The 19852-nt window shown below is 41.0% G+C and overlaps 1 protein-coding gene across 2 annotated transcripts in view; it reads left to right on the forward strand.

The window, feature by feature from the left end:
- The first annotated feature begins 545 nt into the window (after positions 1-545).
- Positions 546-19852, forward strand: part of LOC134206323 (chloride intracellular channel Clic) — a 151652-nt gene continuing 132345 nt past the window's right edge. Inside the window, exon 1 of one of the 2 annotated variants that reach the window (XM_062682022.1) lies at positions 546-1268. In XM_062682022.1, coding sequence (XP_062538006.1) covers positions 1200-1268 — 69 coding nt within the window. In that variant the 5' untranslated portion in view covers positions 546-1199. The remainder of the gene's footprint in view (positions 1269-19852) is intronic. The other variant, XM_062682023.1, reaches the window with a different exon arrangement.

Below are 19852 nucleotides of genomic sequence, written 5' to 3' on the forward strand. Positions count from 1 at the left end.
GGGAGCAAGTCGAAGACAAAACCATCAAGTTGGTCTTCGTAGCATCTGAACTTCAAGCGGCGGACCTTCTAACAAAATCGTTATCTGGTCCGAAGCATACCGAAGACAGGAAGAAGCTAGGTGTTATAAAACTTTACGCTTAAGGGGGGACGTTAGCAAAGTAATCGTTGCGTTTTTAAAAAAGGTAATAAACTATTCTAATATAAGCTCATTTACCAGTCGATTTTTTTTTTCTGCTATCAGATAGAGGAATAACCGACGAAAAACAACATTCGAGTTTTTCCTTCTGATTTGCTTCTCTTCTCTTTAGGAATACACACATTCGCCATCTTGAGATGGCTCATTGTACTTCCAGTTTTATCAAAAAGTTGGTTATGAATTTATTAAAGTTTTGACCAATTTTGAATTATCTCTCACTGTGCTTGTGCATCGCAAAAAAATCGCCTCTCTCTTTCTACCGCCCAGCCTGACTATGGTACTGTGGCGAGCTTTCCAGCCAGCTCGTCGTAGCTTTTCGCTTGCGTGCACGTTTCGTTTCTTTCCAGTCGCCAGTCTTTTTCCAACTGTCGTCGTGTTTGGTTCGCGGATCTTTAATTGAGGTGATTGTTCTTTGTGCACACGCTAGGCCAGTTTAGAGGATTATATCCGTCCTGTTGAGGTACAACAGCATTCCGTGTCCTTTCGGGAAACAAAAAAAGAACGGTTCACTGTTTCGATTCTAGAAGCCGGTTTTGCCTTTAAAAAATCAAATCGTGGAGGTGGTGTCCGGATTTATCTGGAAGTGAACGCAAAAGTGCACCAACACAAAAATAATCGGCAGAATATTTTCCAAGTACAAGAGAGAGGCACTAAATCCGCTCAGCAGACAGCGCAAGAATCTGCTGCCACTGCTGCAGTCCGTTTTTGTTCCGTCCGCGGCGAGAAGGTTCTCCGGTGCTCTTTTGTGTGTTGGTTCGCGAAGTAGGCGCTGAATAATAACGCGAATAATAAAGTCGCCGGATCGGGAAGAAGAAGATTTTGCCCCGCGCAGCAACGCAACAACAACAACAACAAAAAGTGTGTTGATATCAAAACGTACGTCAGGAGAGAAGCTCGACGTCGCCAGTTATCTGGAAATTTTTATAAGTGCCCGATTGTTGCCGGTGATTGTGATTTTCTTATTTCGTGGGAGTGGTAACTGAATACCGAACCGAGGAATAATGTCCGACGAGAACCAGGAAAATGGAACCCGCAACGGCGACGTGCCCGAAATCGAATTGATTATCAAGGTAGGTGCTGCTTTAACTTCTGGAAAATAATGATGGTGGGGGAGGTTGTAATGAAACGAGTAACGGTACGAGGCGGGTGGACCGTGCCGGGAAGGGACGGGCGTTGCCCGGAATGAAGGAGAGCAAATTCCGCGACTGCTGGTTGCCACACTGACACTTTATACGAAAGTAAAGTGTCCGGCGGATGACTATACGAGTATGACTAATAAGTGTGCACCATGTGAAAAATTTGTGCAAGTGTGCAACATTTTGTTCAGGTGGGGGGGTGGATTTTAAAAAAATCATCAGTACAGATGCATTAATATCGAAAGCAAACTAGAGGTTTTTTTAGGTCTTGTCTTATTACAGTTTTGAAAGATATTTTACTCATCCTGTCCCCTTTATCTATCTAACTGTAATGATTTTATCTTATCTCGGAACAGAGAAATGAAGCAATTTATTCGGTTGTTGAATGCGTGTTCACTGTTAAATAAAAGCACTAAATAAAAAGCATCAATTAGCTTTTAATTTTTCTGTTTTTATTTTGTTAACAAAAAATCGTCTGGAAATCTTACCTACTTTTAACAAACTTGAACAACAACCGGAGTATATGCAAAACTCGTTTAGTAGTTCTATTTATTCTATTCCGAGATAATATTGATAATAATCGTTTTTTTAAACATGCAGAAATTGGTAATAAAGAGATATCTTATGTAGAACTTTTTCCAAAAAAATCAAAATTTGTTGAAAATTCATCAGAAATATTTTTCAAAGTATTCATAAACTCAGTTTTATTGTTTGTTTGAGCTTCATGGAATTTTGAATTCTCATGAAAATTGTACATGTAAACTAATCTTGAATCATAAACAATCGCTGAAAATACCAAATTTTGAAACATTCAGAGACGTTCGTGTCAACAAAAACATAAAACAACACAATATTGTACTCCGAATGACGAACACCTCTCTCAACCAACCCAGAACTATCGATGCAATTCCAAACGACCTACCCTGTCACAAACGAACAGTAGAATCTACATAATCAGCCATTCAGTGGACACCAAATATGGCAACTGGATCCAGCTTTTTCTCACACACCCAATTTGGCGTTCGCCGCGCCATCGCCATCACCACGAGATGGGGGACAACTGCGGGCTGCCTTCTGCTCAGCACAAGCACAGCTTTTGCTTTTCTTGCAGTGCAGTCTCGTGGGCCGGCATTGATCGGTTTCGCACGAGCGATCAGTCGCGATCGTGGAATATATGTAGAAGGGAACCGCGGCTGGCTGACTGGAGGCGCACGCATCGCCAAGTTTCGGCGAATGTGCAGGAGTGGAACCGGTTCTGTATATGTGGTGAGTGCAGCCTCACACGGCATTAGCAATTGCTTGCTGCGACAAAGCGACTGCCAAGGGTCTCGTTTTGACTATGCGAGACTGAGTCGAGTACACGGGTCGGGTGTGGAATCGATTGCGTAATCGTGTATTGGTGATGGTCACGTATGACCTGGGCGCGATGTTTGATAGATAGTCTTTGAGGTCTGGCAAATGCGTCATTAGAAGGTTTCTTTGTTAAAGCTTGGTTGCAAGCATTTATCGGCAAAGTGGTGGCATGGTGTGACCTACAGAAATAATACATTCAATGTTCTTCTTCTGAAAAAGAGACGGGGAACATTTGGAGGGTGTAAATCTACTAAGTTTGGCGTTGAGTTACTTACCAGGATCGAATATTTTAGGTCAGTTGCTCGTACTAAACAGCCCCATATAAAACCTAATGATCGTAAACACAACGTGTACCATAAACCCAATAGACAAAGCCATGCAATACACCGAGCACCGATAGCGGTGCAACCTTTCGAAAGCAGCCTATCGTAAAACGATCAAGGCACCCCATGCATAAGACCCCAACGGAAAACAAAACTGTCTAATCTCCAGCCTTTAATCCAAGCGCGCAATCTCTTGGTCTGTAGAGGCTAATTTTATTTTAGGGTGGTACTGGTGGATACTTTTACGCGATTACTATGCGCAAGACCACAAATACGTGTGCCTACCAAGTGGGAATACCTTTCTTGGGACAAAAGCTAGTAGTCACATTACGAATCATGCAGCGAAAAAAAAAACGACGCTTGAGATTGACAAAACGTGACTTAATTTGCCGCTTTTTTGGATGGAAAACAAGCTGACTTTTTTTTTTCGAGCGAACGTTGTAGATGTAGATTAGTCGGGGAATTGGCGGTTCTTCGTGCCTTGACAGTGAAGGTGGCAGTGTGGATTATAGTGCGGGGTTACGAAGAAGGGTCGCCGTCACCAACGACGACGACGACGACACCACGATTGTAACCGTAATGGGGGATTGCACAAAAATCGTGAGAAGTTGGAAGAGTGTGCGCTTTGACTCTAATGTACGTGGCTTACCACGCTTAAGGTTGAGAATGGGGCACGTGATTGGAGTGCTGATTTGAAGTGGTGCTCTACTAATGAACGGGATTATTACCGACTACTGGTAGGAGTTATTTCAACTGCTTTCGAATTCAATTCATGCGTTTATATGGTCAATGAACTTGAGGACAAATTTGAAATTCAGTAAACGTTGTCGCAGTGAACAAATGATGAATTTATTTTTAAAATTGAAATTGTTAGAAGGGATTCCCTTCGGAATCCCAGAAGGATTCCCTTCGGAATCCCAAAAGGATTCCGTTCGGAATCCCAGAAGGATTCCGTTTGGAATCCCAGAAGGATTCCATTCGGAATCCCAGAAGGATTCCGTTCGGAATCCCAAAAGGATTCCGTTCGGAATCCCAAAAGGATTCCGTTCGGAATCCTAGAAGGATTCCGTTCGGAATCCCAGAAGGATTCCCTTCGGAATCCCAGAAGGATTCCCTTCGGAATCCCAGAAGGATTCCCTTCGGAATCCCAAAAGGATTCCTTTCGGAGTTCCAAAAGGATTCCTTTCGGAATTCCAAAAGGATTCCTTTCGGAATTCCAAAAGGATTCCTTTCGGAATCCCAGAAGGATTCCCTTCGGAATCCCAGAAGGATTCCCTTCGGAATCCCAGAAGGATTCACTCCGGAATTCCAGAAGGATTCCCTTCGGAATCGCAGAAGGATTCCCTTCGGAATCGCAGAAGGATTCCCTTCGGAATCGCAGAAGGATTCCCTTCGGAATCGCAGAAGGATTCCCTTCGGAATCGCAGAAGGATTCCCTTCGGAATCGCAGAAGGATTCCCTTCGGAATCGCAGAAGGATTCTCTTCGGAATCGCAGAAGGATTCCCTTCGGAATCCCAGAAGGATTCCTTTCGGAATCTCAGAAGGATTCCTTTCGGAATCCCAGCAGGATTCCCTTCGGAATCCAAGAAGGATTCCCTTCTGAATCCAAGAAGGATTCCCTTCTGAATCCCAGAAGGATTCCCTTCGGAATCCCAGAAGGTTTCCTTTCGGAATTCCAAAAGGATTCCCTTCGGAATCCTGGAAGGATTCCCTTCGGAATCCTGGAAGGATTCCCTTCGGAATCCTGGAAGGATTCCCTTCGGAATCCTGGAAGGATTCCCTTCGGAATCCTAGAAGGATTGCCTTCGGAATCTCAGAAGGATTCCCTTCGGAATCGCAGCAGGATTCCCTTCGGAATCGCAAAAGGATTCCCTTCGGAATCGCAGAAGGATTCCCTTCGGAATCGCAGAAGGATTCCCTTCGGAATCGCAGAAGGATTCCCTTCGGAATCGCAGAAGGATTCCCTTCGGAATCGCAGAAGGATTCCCTTCGGAATCGCAGAAGGATTCCCTTCGGAATCGCAGAAGGATTCCCTTCGGAATCGCAGAAGGATTCCCTTCGGAATCGCAGAAGGATTCCCTTCGGAATCGCAGAAGGATTCCCTTCGGAATCCCAGCAGGATTCCCTTCGGAATCCCAGCAGGATTCCCTTCGGAATCCCAGCAGGATTCCCTTCGGAATCCCAGCAGGATTCCCTTCGGAATCCCAGCAGGATTCCCTTCGGAATCCCAGCAGGATTCCCTTCGGAATCCCAGCAGGATTCCCTTCGGAATCCCAGCAGGATTCCCTTCGGAATCCCAGCAGGATTCCCTTCGGAATCCCAGCAGGATTTCCTCAGGAATCCCAGTAGAATTCCCTTCGGAATCCCAGCAGGATTCCCTTCGGAATCCCAGCAGGATTCCCTTCGGAATCCCAGCAGGATTCCCTTCGGAATCCCAGCAGGATTCCCTTCGGAATCCCAGCAGGATTCCTTCGGAATCCCAGCAGGATTTCCTTCGGAATCCCAGCAGGATTCCTTCGGAATCCAGCAGGATTCCCTCCGGAATCCCAGCAGGATTTCCTTCGGAATCCCAGCAGGATTCCCTTCGGAATCCCAGCAGGATTCCCTTCGGAATCCCAGCAGGATTCCTTCGAATCCCAGCAGGATTCCTTCGAATCCCAGCAGGATTCCTTCGGAATCAGCAGGATTCCCTTCGGAATCCCAGCAGGATTCCCATCAGAATCCCTGCAGGATTCCCTTCGGAATCCCTGCAGGATTCCCATCGGAATCCCTGCAGGATTCCCATCGGAATCCCTGCAGGATTCCCATCGGAATCCCTGCAGGATTCCCTTCGGAATCAGCAGGATTCCCTCGGAATCCCAGCAGGATTCTCCTCGGAATCCCAGCAGGATTCCCTCGGAATCCCAGCAGGATTCCCTCGAATCCCAGCAGGATTCCCCTCGGAATCCCAGCAGGATTCCCTTCGGAATCCCAGCAGGATTCCCTTCGGAATCCCAGCAGGATTCCCTTCGGAATCCCAGCAGGATTCCCATCGGAATCCCAGCAGGATTCCCATCGGAATCCCAGCAGGATTCCCATCGGAATCCCAGCAGGATTCCCTTCGGCATCCCAGCAGGATTCCCTTCGGAATCCCAGCAGGATTCCCCTCGGAATCCCAGCAGGATTCCCCTCGGAATCCCAGCAGGATTCCCCTCGGAATCCCAGCAGGATTCCCTCCCGAATCCGAAATCCCAGCAGGATTCCCTCCCGAATCCGAAATCCCAGCAGGATTCCCTCCCGAATCCGAAATCCCAGCAGGATTCCCTCCCGAATCCGAAATCCCAGCAGGATTCCCTTCGGAATCCCAGCAGGATTCCCCTCGGAATCCCAGCAGGATTCCCCTCGGAATCCCAGCAGGATTCCCCTCGGAATCCCAGCAGGATTCCCCTCGGAATCCCAGCAGGATTCCCCTCGGAATCCCAGCAGGATTCCCCTCGGAATCCCAGCAGGATTCCCCTCGGAATCCCAGCAGGATTCCCTTCGGAATCCCAGCAGGATTCCCTTCGGAATCCCAGCAGGATTCCCTTCGGAATCCCAGCAGGATTCCCATCGGAATCCCACCAGGATTCCCTTCGGAATCCCAGCAGGATTCCCTTCGGAATCCCAGCAGGATTCCTTTCGGAATCCCAGCAGGATTCCTTTCGGAATCCCAGCAGGATTCCTTTCGGAATCCCAGCAGGATTCCTTTCGGAATCCCAGCAGGATTCCTTTCGGAATCCCAGCAGGATTCCCTTCGGAATCCCAGCAGGATTCCCTTCGGAATCCCAGCAGGATTCCCTTCGGAATCCCAGCAGGATTCCCTTCGGAATCCCAGCAGGATTCCAATCCCAGCAGGATTCCCTTCGGAATCCCAGCAGGATTCCCTTCGGAATCCCAGCAGGATTCCCTTCGGAATCCCAGCAGGATTCCCTTCGGAATCCCAGCAGGATTCCCTTCGGAATCCCAGCAGGATTCCCTTCGGAATCCCAGCAGGATTCCCTTCGGAATCCCAGATGGATTCCCTCCGGAATCCCAGATGGATTCCCTCCGGAATCCCAGATGGATTCCCTCCGGAATCCCAGATGGATTCCCTCCGGAATCCCAGATGGATTCCCTCCGGAATCCCAGATGGATTCCCTCCGGAATCCGGAATCCCGGACGTATTCTCTTTGGAATCCCGGAAGGATTCCCTCTTCCATCTTGTTCTCTATCTTCATAAAGTAAAATCTTTTCAAAATTTAGAAAAAATGTAGCTACCTTCCATGCTCCGTTAATCCCAGTTTGCGTATGAGCAGACGATCTTCTGCCTCGTCGTCCAGACAAAAGAATGTTCTGTGGAAAACATAATATTCCCGTGAATAAATCGAAAGAATTTCTGCTTTTACTATAAGGCCGATACAAATATTTAAAAACTATTTTGTCTCCCTCCTTCTCGGATTTTTTTAGGAAAAAAAAAACATATTTTGAGGAGGCAACAAAATGAAATTCGGATAATTTTGAGGATTTTCAAAACATTCTTTAACAAATCTGAGGAGTTTTTTTTTATTTTTTTTCATTTTAATATTTATTTTTTATCATCTCCCTCCCCTTGACCTTTCGGAGACCAGTAGGACAAAATGTTAATTAAATATTTGTAACGGCCTAAATGCAGTTCTAATATAAATTTTAAATTCTCCTTTCTGTAGCGGATTCATGAAATCTCAAGTCCCTTCAATGCCGATACAAAGAGTGAGGTGACATGAAAAGTGATAAATGTGGCGAAATTCAAATTTGATGAATACAGGGAACCGACTTGCAAGCTGTGGTTTCAGTTTCTCGCAGAGGCAGAAACGCACCTTTCATTAGGTTCAATTCCCCCGGTAGCCGAATCGGATTTTGCATCATTTCTTAAAAACTACTTTTCGTGGCTAACATCACTCTGTGTTTTTAAATAAAAATTCTTCATCCCAAAAAGAAAATACTAACTTCCCAGAAAGTTGAACATGAACTTCCCACAAAGCAAAAATGTTGGCGATGCACACCACTGTCTACGGCAGCTGTAAATCAAAGACCTTCACATGCTTCCATGTAGGCGCCAATAATTGTGGTCTTCCTCGTGCTGACCCTCATATTTATAACTGCTATAAATTCGATTCCAAACCACATCAACAAACCAAATCTCCTACACAACAGGTGACCAAAAAGGTCAAACCATAATCCGATCCGATTCAGTGTCAAGTTTCGTCAACTGTCACGCTGCGATTGTTTTTGGCCGGATTCGCTGTAAACAGTGAAAACAATATCCAAGGTCGTCAGCTACTGCGGCAAGTATTAGTGGAGGTCGATTACTTCCAGTTCCAGCGTCGAATGATAATCCAATTATCGTGTAACCCATAAGCAAACACGTTTGTGAATGGACATGGAACGGCCGCCTATCAAAAGTTGGATCTTCACAAAGTTGCAACGCAGTAATACTTTCATTTTCACTTATCAGTGGCTGCTTTTCCAGTATTTGAAGCAAAAAATTAAAAAGGCTCAGCTGTCGATCAATTACCTGCACCCATTGTTTTTTTTAAGGATTGATGAATGGTTGGTTGGGTGCAACATTTGATTCGATCAACAAACCAAAAAATAGCGCGGAATACCTGAGTCAATTAAAAACTTTCCGACGAACTACATGGACAGGTAAACGATGGTCCGGTGAATAAACATAACCTTTAAATTAGTGTTACATCAGGCTCTCTTCTATTGAAAAGGGAAGAAGCAAAATTATAATACGTAGCCCATCGAGCCCGAGCAAGAGTTTAGCAGTTGCATGATCAGTTAAGCTGCTTCACTATTCGAAACCATGGAAGAATAGTTTTGGCGACCTAAAGAGGGAATAAGTGATGGTTTCGTTACTTAAGACTTAAATGACTAGTTTTGGCATTTCTTATTGTGTTAACGGATTTACTATGTCGTGAGGAAGTCATAAACAAATGTATTTTTAATTTCCATCAGATCATACGGGAAATAACCACACTTTTGTTCAATATTGAATCGAAAAAAAGAAATCGATTTGTAATGTTAAAACGGTATTTATTATTCCGTCACAATTAGGCGATGTTGTAAGTGTGTTTTATCAAGTGCCAAGCAGTTTACACGCCGATGGCGAAGCCCTTTAAACTTACCTTGTGATATACCGCAAACTTGAGTAGTGGGCTGTCCGTGGATCGGAATGCGTTTCACTTTTAATCCCACTCCTCCGTCGGCTTCGGAGTGAGTACTTTTCGCACCAGTATAGTAGCAGTACGAACGTTTGAAACAACGGTGAACTGAACAAAACAACAACAAAAAAATGCCAGTTAAAGAGTATCATGCCATAAAGAGTAAAAAAGCCATGTTGTACATGCAACTTCGATGCTCACCGGAGCATTCTCCTTCGTCCGGACCGGACGACCGACCGACGAAATTTAAAACTTTGCCATAATGGTTAGCTTCGGTTAGCAGGCGCAAGTGATGGAGATTGTATCCGTTTGATTGACGACTCTATTATAAAAGGCGACGATGGTGACAACGTGTTTTGAAATTTGTCCTTCCCAGTGACTAAGCAACAGAGTATGAAATATCATTTGTTTCAAAACTGGTAACTCAAGAATGTAAACAAAAATGTTGCTTCCTTGGGCAGACTAAATAATTGTTCAGATTCACTTACTTGATGCTTGATGGGCTACAGCTCCTCGATGAATCTACGCCGAATGGAGTATTCTCCTCCACTGGACTGGATCCTGGGCTAATCGCCTCCAGTCGCCTTGAACGGTTGGCGCTCTTTTACTGCAAAAAGCCATCGTGTGCGAGCCTTCCACGAAGCCTACGGCTTCTTCCGGGTTCTCTACTGAAAATTTTCTTTAGATTTGATTATATTAAAGTCATTGAGTCAAGATTTGTATTTGAAAATTACGAGAAAAAGCAATATCGGACATTGCGCCACCCAAGTGCAATTTAGTTTAGTAGGTTTTGGTTGAGTTGGACAACGAAATTGAGGTTTGACATCTGGGAAGGGAAAGTTTTGCTATTAGCGGGTCTGCCGATGACAATCAATGGGAAATAAAAGTTTGCATTGCCTTCGTTCTGACATCAGTTAGAGTGAGGGGTGCGACATGAGACTGTCCAGGAACATCTGCATGAATCTGCAAGCACGACCTGTAAAAGCGACCATGTGCCGCTCAAGGTGTAGTAGCCCAGTCGTAATGTGAGGTGGTGAGATCTTACACGCCGGATCCTGGGCAAGACAGAAAGTGTCTCGTCGCTAAGGATATGCTGCTCAAACAGCGTCTGTACTGGCATCCAGGATAATGCTGTACCCTGGAAGCTATATTGTCTATCCGGAATAAAGTTAGAACGCTTTTTATACCGAAGTTGTATTTTTCTCCAGATAACAGGCAACTTACCACACTTCGGAAGTAGTGCGCTGGATTCCCCTAAAGATGCGGATATCAGTTAGTTTGACAGATAAAACTTCGGTTCGGAAGTCCCGGCGATGACATACTGACGCGTCGAGCGATGCGGCGCGCGTCCAAGCACTCGTAAAGCAGAATATCAGCAAGAGAAATTATTTTGTCTTGGACGCGTTCGCGCACGCATACGCGTGAGTATGTCATCGGCCTAAGGGGTGGCGCATTACCCGGGTTAACTCCGAAGCTCTATTACTCTAGGTCATTGAAGTAGTCATCCGAAGTATGAAATCGAACAAGGCTCTAGTCTCGTGTGAGCTGTGTTATGATTTGTGCAGTCAAGAATGTAGACGACTGGATTCGCTTGAGGCTTGAAATCAATCACGTTCAGGGATTGAATTCAAAAGATAAAGGAAAAGTCTCTCACCTATCATCTCTGTATACATATACGATATGTAGCATACCGTAAAAGACTTTTTTCGCAAGCTGTCATGATAAAGCACTGATTCGAAGGCCTATACCCCATGATAAATTTCATTTAAAAAGCTCCAAACGCGGGGTGCACTGGTTCTATAGAAAAAAGTCTGGAACACCGTCTTCGACCAGACTGAACACTTAACACCTAGCATGAGACAACGGACAGGATACTCAACACCCAGTGGACCAGTGGAGAATTTTTCGATAATGAAAAGTTTCCTCCTTACCGGGGTGGGAATCGAACCCACACTCCATAACACATGCGTCTAGACGATTGACGTCGCTAACCGCACGGCCACGAAGCCCACTGATGATGCATTTCAACTTGTTTTACACAGCTATGCGGTCTTCAATACAAAATGAGCGAAAACAAAGAGAAACTCATCACTTCTCCGTGGGGGCTGCCTATCCGATTCTATTTTTTCGCATTTGTATGCGAAATTGTTATGATTCGGAGCAGTTTTTGCTTTTCTTTGATCGTTTTATCGTTTTGATTTCTAAAATCCACAAAGATTGCACACATGGCTGTTCAAACTTAGCACCAGGATTAGAACACAACAGTGTTCTTCAAGAATTTAAATAGGATGTTCGAACTGAATAATATGTTGTTTGCCACGTTGTGAGCAAAAATAACAATTGTTTAAAGCTATAGAAAGTATAATGTACTTTACATGTAATTAATTTCATTTTTAGCATAGTATAGCATAGCATATCTGACCGCACATTATCCTGGGTTAACTGTCGATAGACCAACATTTGAAAAGGGCGTAACAGCCAAAATTTATTCCTTCTGATTCTTTATCTACATATATAGCTATATATGTGGACGAAGAATCAGACAGAATAATTTTTGGCTGTTACGCCCTTTTCTAGATTTGAAAAAAAAAAATAATGAATATGATAGAATGAAAAAATAAATATGTGCTAAAAATAACCATATACAAATGTAAAGCGCCAAGAAATAAAAATGTCAACATGTTACAACATGACGATAACATGACATATATAACATGAATATATAAAAATATGAAAATATAAAAAATATGAACATTTATAATAAAAATAAATACAAAAAAATGAAAACATAAATATATGAATATACCTATAACAAAATGAAAATATATGAAAATAAATAAAATAATTTGAAAATAAGAAAATATAAAAATATGAAAGTATAAATAAAAACCCAGATTAATCCACCTAGCGGTGATGGTGCCTTTCTCGTTTCTTTCGAGTGAGTAATTTCTACGCACTTTTGGTGAAAAAAAAAGTATTTTGACCATAACTTCTGAGCCTATAGTCCGATCCGGCCAATTTTCAACAGGAAACAATGGAACCGGATTCTGCATCGAATGCAACTTCTTGCGAGCAAATCGGCTGAGGGTACATATGTGACTAAAATGAGTGAGATTTTGAAAAATGTATTTTGGCCATAACTCCGAATCCCATAGTCCGATTCCGCCATTTTCATTACGAAACAATAGGACAAGTTTCTGCGTTGAATGCAACTTGTTGCGAGAAAATCCGTTAAACATAAGTGCCTGAAAAATGAGTGAGAATTTTGTACGTGTTTATTATGTAAAAAAATGAATTTTGGCCATAACTTCGAAACCCATAGTCCGATTGGGCCAATTTTCAATACGGAACAATTGGGCAAGATTCTACTTCGAATGAATTTTGTTGCGAGTAAATCAGCTAAAAGTAAGTGCCTTAAAAGTAAGTGAGAATTTTTCTTATAAAAAAATATATTTTGGCCATAATTCCGAAGCCTATAGTCCGATTGGGACAATTTTCAATACGAAACAATGGGACAAGGTTCCGCGTCGAATGCAACTTATTGCAAGAAAATCCGTTAATGATAAGTGCCTGAAAAATGAGTGAGAATTTTGTACGTGATTTTCATGTGAAAAAATGGATTTTGACCATAACTTCGAAACCCATAGTCCGATCTGTCCAATTTTCAATACGAAACAATGGGACATGATTCTGCGTTGAATGAAACTTGTTGCGAGTAAATCAGCTAAGAGTAAGTGTCTAAAAAGTGAGTGAAAATTTTTGTTGTAAAAAAATATATTTTGGCCATAACTCCGAAGCCCATAGTCCGATTCGGCCAATTTTCAATACGAAACAATGGGACAAGATTCCGCGTCGAATGCAACTTGTTGCGAGCAAATCGGTTAATGATAAGTGCCTGAAAAATGAGTGAGATTATTTTGCGCACACACATACACACACACATACACACACACATACACACACACATACACACACATACACACAGACATCACTTCAATTCGTCGAGCTGAGTCGATCGGTATATAACACTATGGGTCTCCGGGACTCCTATAAAAAGTTTGGTTTTGGAGCGAACATGTAGCCTTTACGTATACTTAGTATACGAGAAAGGCAAAAATATCAGAATAGGACAATATGGATATATGAAAATATAAATCATGAACATATGGAAATATGTTATATAACTGAAATAAGAAAAATATAAGAAGTAAACATTTTAACAAGCAAAATTATGAGAATATAACACATGAAAGCATAATAGCCTATTCAGATTGGGCTATTTATGACTTTGTTAAGTGAGAGGGTATCCAATTATTACGAGGTGTTCAGACTGCAGCAAGATAATATATCTTGACGTTTCCATGTTTCCTCATTTGCACGCTAATACAGGGTTGAATTCAAGGAGAGTTTTAAAATTTAATTTGCGAAATCAAGCATTTGTGTGGCGACAATTGAACATTTTTTTCTGAACAAAGTTTCTACGAAAAAAAAATATAAACAAAATATGAAAAGGAAATTTCGGAGAATATTTGAAGCTCTTATTAAGGATAATGAGCGAAGCTACATTCATTAGTTGGGTGCGCCGTTCTTCGGGGAATCAGACTATTCCTCAATTTATTTTTAAGTTTAAAAAGTATTTTGATTCTGTACTATGATCGAACGGAGATTTGATAGAAAAATTTAGATACTTTTGGGAATTCTCACAAATAAATAAAAAATGGACGATTCGACCAATTTTCAAGAAATATTATCGAACTAAAATGTATTTCCACCAGTATCTCCATGTATGAAGGGCAACTCAGCAATTTAATTGTTTTTTCAAAAATGGAAACTGAACCATTGCGTTCAATGATACAGCTTCTAACAAAATGGAATCGTGTGAATGTGATATAATTTAAACTGGATTTTGGATGAATTAATGCATTACCAATGTTTTATTTAAGGTTATTCTACTTTATATATACATCCCATTCAAATCGTTCAGTTGTCCCACGTGAAAAATGTTGAAATCCAAAGTATATTAAGCCATTCAAGGAGCAGAATTAAAACAATTTATGAAATCATGTTTATTCATCACATATATTCGTTGTACAACCATTCCTACGTTTTAAATTGTCTTACGCATTGGCCCTTGAACTTTGAAAATTTATTCGATTTGTTCTATTAAATCTAGGCTTAAGTTAAATACTTCATGTTAATTCTAGAGAGCATCTGTTTTTTAAACAATTCATGTTGAATAAGTGGAGAATAAATAATTATCATCATTATTTTTCATCATATAAAATGCTTTCCACAAAACCATCACAATCCGAGTTATTCTTCAGCGCTCAGAAGATTTCCATCGAACATGCATTCGACCCTGCTGCGACAGAAAGAGCATGACTGTCAACTACGAAAGAATTTTCTCTCTGGCAAAGAGAGCGTGACGCTTGTCAGTTTTGTTTTGTTGAATTTCTCCCTGCATTCCAGTTAGAACGAAAGCTCTCTCGTAATAATTGTTCGTAATAAATTCTTCATGACTCTTTTTAGCGGGTATCTTTTGACAGCGCAAAATGTATGGAATATTACGTAAATAATGACATCATAAAGCGTATTTACCCTGAAACGCCAATTATTATGTCATTAATGGCGTAATCTGAATAGGCTATAAGACTCCGTTCAGATTATGAGCTATATCACTTGATATAGAGCATCTTGACATCAATGTTTGTACATCTAATTTTCACTGGAAATAATGCATATGGCATCTCATGTCAAGATTCGCTATATCAAGTAATATAGCTCATAATCTGAACGTACTATAAGAATAAGAAAGTATAAAATATGAAAATAACTTCTTACTTTCACACTATTATATTTACATGCTATCAAAATAAAAATATGAGAAACGAATGTATGAAAAAATGAAAATATAAATGTAGGTATATGAAAAAAAATATATATAAAAATATTAATATTTGAAAGTAAAAATATATGAAAATAAAAATATATGAAAACAAAGATATATGAAAATATAAATAAATGAAAACATAAATAGGGTAAAGGATGTATTTTGGACCACCCTTACGGGGGCTCTTATTTTGGACCACCAAGAGGAATTTGCACTAAGTGGTTCAAAATATGAGCCGTCGAACTGGTGGTCCAAAATACCTCCCTTACCCTATATGAAAATATGAACGCACGGAGAAACGAAAATATGAAAACAAGATAAAATGAAAACGTGATAATATGATACCTAATTGAGAAATATATAATTAAAAAAAATATAGTTCCTTATCAGCAGTGTACGGCAGCATAAAAACTCAACATTGTGAAATCATGAAAGCATAAAAATAAAAAAATATGAAGATAAAAAAAAGCAAAATTTGAAAATATGAGAGTATAGAAATATGACATTATGAAATTAAGTAAATATAAAACATATAAATATGGAAAAGTGAGGAAATAAATATACGAAAATAAAAAAATATTCAAATTCCAAATTATTGAAAAAATGAAAGTGGAGTAAAACTCATGTTTCTTTTAAAATTACTAGGGTAAAACGACCTATTATGGAGGGGTTACGCGCCGCGTCAAAACGAAACTGATTTCGAAAAATCTTTAAAAATTAATTGTCTACCTTTTCTCACATTGCAGCAGTCAAATAGGATGCTCATTAACTCTAGTTTCGTAAATATTACGTCAATTGTGCTAAACGTATGTTGTTTTTCTTTTATCACAATAAAAACAAACTACCACAATAATAAGACGCAGTTTCCTATCGTTGTGATATTTTTTGAAGGTCAGTCCTATTGTTGCGGTATTCCTTGTATTCCTATTTCTTATGGAGAACGATACCACAACAATAGGAGCTTAGCACTACCGCAATAATAGGCTCAAAGGACGCAATTTTTTAATCAAAAACGTTGATTTTTCATAATTTTGAACGAAATTTTGTCAAACAAGCGGTGTTCTAGTGGTTAATTCGAAGAGTTTTAGCGGATCCACAATTATTTTTGATGCTAGTATATCCAGAATGGACTATTTTAACACTACCGCAACATTAGGACATACCACAACGATAGGACGTTTTACCCTATCCAGATTGCAATCAGAAATCAAGGTAGGTGTAGTCCTTGATTTCAATCTAAGACGAAAATTACAAAAGCTGTACAAAATCTGTACCACAAATAGGGGAGGGAAAGGAAATGTTGATGTGATACAAAGAGAGGCTACCACGGAGTTTGATAATGGAAAGGTATTCGTTGGGTCAGCATTTGCCTGGAGCCTTCAATGTGGCCGTGGTAGATCTTACCCCGTAACACATCAGGTAAAGGTGTCTACCCTGCGTTACGGTTAATGCAATTAATTTCATTGTTATTTACATAATAAATCTTGACGTTTTCAGCCATGAGGCTACGGCGTGTTTAGTACACTCAACCCTCTTTTTATGGCAGTTTTTTATACGTCACTTCGTTTTACGGTCTCCTTTTTACGGCATCTGACGTTAAAAGAATTTGAAACATTATTGACATCTAAAAGTAAGCCTATAAGACGGCACTCTTAGAAACCCAAAGAACAAATTAGATGCTTTGTATATTCATTATTTGCCTTCAACAATTGTTCCATTCCAGGTCATCCAAGAATTTCCTTGAGTCTACACCCGTAACCAAGGACTTAAGGTCTACAAGCGTAACTAAAGAGCTGTTATCTCTTTAAACATGGTGCATGTCCTATTTGATATATTAAACCAAATTCCATTCCAGGTCATCCAAGAATTCCCTGGAGTATAGGTCTTGAGGTCTACCCGCGTAGCTGAAAGGGTGTTACTCTTTTTTAAAAATGGTTCATTTCCTATGTAATCTATTAAACCAAACTCAATATGCCTTAAGCAGCCGTTCCTTTCCAGGCTATCCAAGAATTCCCTAGACTCATCAGCCGCGGTTTCATCCCAAATATGTCCTTCGAGTATTTGTCTTTCACTTGCATCTCAAATGTAGACATATGAGTTGTTCTAAGATCTCCAAATTGTCTTAAAATTTGAACCAAATGGTTTACCGAATCAACTGAGGCTTTCATGATGTCCCCAGCCGCGGTATCAACCCAATTATGTTCTCCGGGTATTTTCCCTTGCGTCTCAAATCCAGACAAATGAGATGTAATAAGATCTCCAAATCCTCCTGGAGTTTGGATCAAATGGTCTGCCGAATCAACAAAGACTTCCATGATGTCCCCAGCCGCGGCAACAATCCAATTATGTTCTCTGAGTATATGTCTTTCACTTGCGTCTTAAATCTAGGCGTATAAAATGTTGTAAGTTCTCCAAATTGTCCTGGAGTTTGAACCAATAGGTCTAACGAATCAACCAAGGCTTCCATGATGTCCCCAGCCGCGGTTTCAACCCAATTATGACCTTCGAGTATTTTTTAGGGTTTTAGTACCGGGAGTACCGGTACCGGAATTCCCGGGAGTACCGACCAATTTTCGGTACCGAAATACCGGTACTAGCTTAATGAAAGTACCGGTATTTTCGGTACTAAGGAAAAAGTTGTGGTTAAAACTTCCGATGGTTAAAACCACATTATTTGAATGCAGCAGTTAGTAAGAAAGATATTAATTTTTTTTTCTAAAAGTTCAAAAATCTGACAATAGAGGTAATAAACTACAGAGGACGATTGTCGCTGCGGTTCCATTTGTTATTGTCCCCAAACATGTTGGCTACCTATCTGTCAAAACGTACTCATTTTTCATTCGTTGACATTTAGTGCCCTATCCTTGCCAGCAAAAGATGTTTCGCCAGTGACGACAGCGACAATCAATTAGGACAAACGTCAGGCGTCCGATGACGTACCTCAAGACAATCAAACCGCAACGACATAGTCACATCCCAAAAAAATCGTCACACATCATCAGTATTTTTCCAAATCGTCCCCGCTTGTTTCTGTAAGTTCGATTACTGCACCAGGATTCGTAAAGATTGTAAGACAAGAGTTAACTTACAACGACTCAGAAAAAGCTGAAAGGAAAATACTTGTAAATGCTTCATGATTCACTAGCAGCAGTTCGCCCTTCTTCTGTAAACTCAGAAAGAGCTATCTCTGTTTCTGGAAGCTCTGCTACTAAAATACGATCCCGTATGTCTGACGAAACATTGAATATGCTGTGCGTTTTGAAAGCATATTTCAAGGATAAGGACAAGCCCCAAGACAAGTGTTGAATGCATACAAAGCAATGAATAAAGTTTGAATCGTTACCATTAAATCCTGACTTTTTATTGATTTTAATGATTTTCGAAAAAAAAATCTTCCGGTACCGGTATTTTCCCGGTACTCCCGGTACTGAGGGGTTCAGTACCGTAGTACCGGGACTCGCCAAAAAGGGTCGGTACTAAAAACCCTAGATTTTTCTTTCACTTGCGTCTCAAATCCAGACATATGAGATGTTGTAAAGTCTTCAATTGTCCTGGAGTTTGAATCAAATGGTCTATCGAATCAACAATGGCTTCAATGATGTCCCCAGTCGCGATAACAACCCAATTATGATATCTCAAATTGTGTCAAGTATTTGTCTTTCACTTGCGTCTGCATATGAGATTAACATCTAGCATGAGACAACGGACAGGACATTCATACAACACCCAGTGGACCAGTGGAGAACTTTTCGTTTTACTAAAAGTTTTATCCTTACCGGGAGGGAATCGAACCCACACTCCACAGCACATGCATCTAGACTATTGACGTCGCTAACCGCACGGCCACGAAGCCTAGTAAAATCTCCAAATCGTCCTTGAGTTTGAATCAAATAGTCTGCCGAATCAACCAAGGCTTCAAATGTAGGCATATGAGTTGTTCTAAGATCTCTGCATTATCCTTTAGTTTGTATCAAAAGGTCTACCACGGCCGTTGACATCAAGAAAGCTGTGGTTGATTCATTAGACCATTTGATTCAAACTCCAGGACAATTTGGAGATCTTACAACACCTCATATGTCTTGTTTTGAGACGCAAGTGAAAGACAAATACTTGGAGAACATAATTGAGGTAATACTGCGACTGAAGAAATCATGGAATCCTTGGTTGATTTGGTAGACCATTTGATTCAAACTCCAGGACAATTTGGAGATCCTACAACATCTTACAAGCAAAAATTTGAGACGCAAGTGAAAGACTAATACTCAGAAGACACAATTGTGTTGACACCGCAGCTGGGGACATCGTGAAAGCCTTGTTTGATTCGGTTGATCATTTGATTCGAACTTCAGGACAATTTGGAGACCTTGAAACATCTTATATACCTGGACTTGAGATGCAAGTGAAAGACAAATACTCGGAGGGCATGATTGGGATGATACCGCGGCTGAGGATATCATGCAAGCCTCAGTAGATTCGGTACTTCAGGACAATTTGGAGATCTTACAACTTCATATTTGCAAGAATTGAAGACGCAAGTGAAAGACAAATAATCAGAGGCAGAATGTAAATTAGGGGAATTGTACCGGTTTTGGCCACCTTAGTGCCTAACAGGTATGGGGAAAATCGGTTAATTTAGCGCTAATCTTTCAGATAGCAAATGATGCATAGCCGAGTATTTGTTTACATTCGGTTCGTAAACGAATGGAATCGCAATTGAGTGGTGAGTGAGGATTCGGCAGGAAGAATCA

This window comes from Armigeres subalbatus, chromosome 1 (assembly GCF_024139115.2).
Source record: "Armigeres subalbatus isolate Guangzhou_Male chromosome 1, GZ_Asu_2, whole genome shotgun sequence".
NCBI classification, from domain to species: Eukaryota; Metazoa; Arthropoda; class Insecta; order Diptera; family Culicidae; genus Armigeres; species Armigeres subalbatus.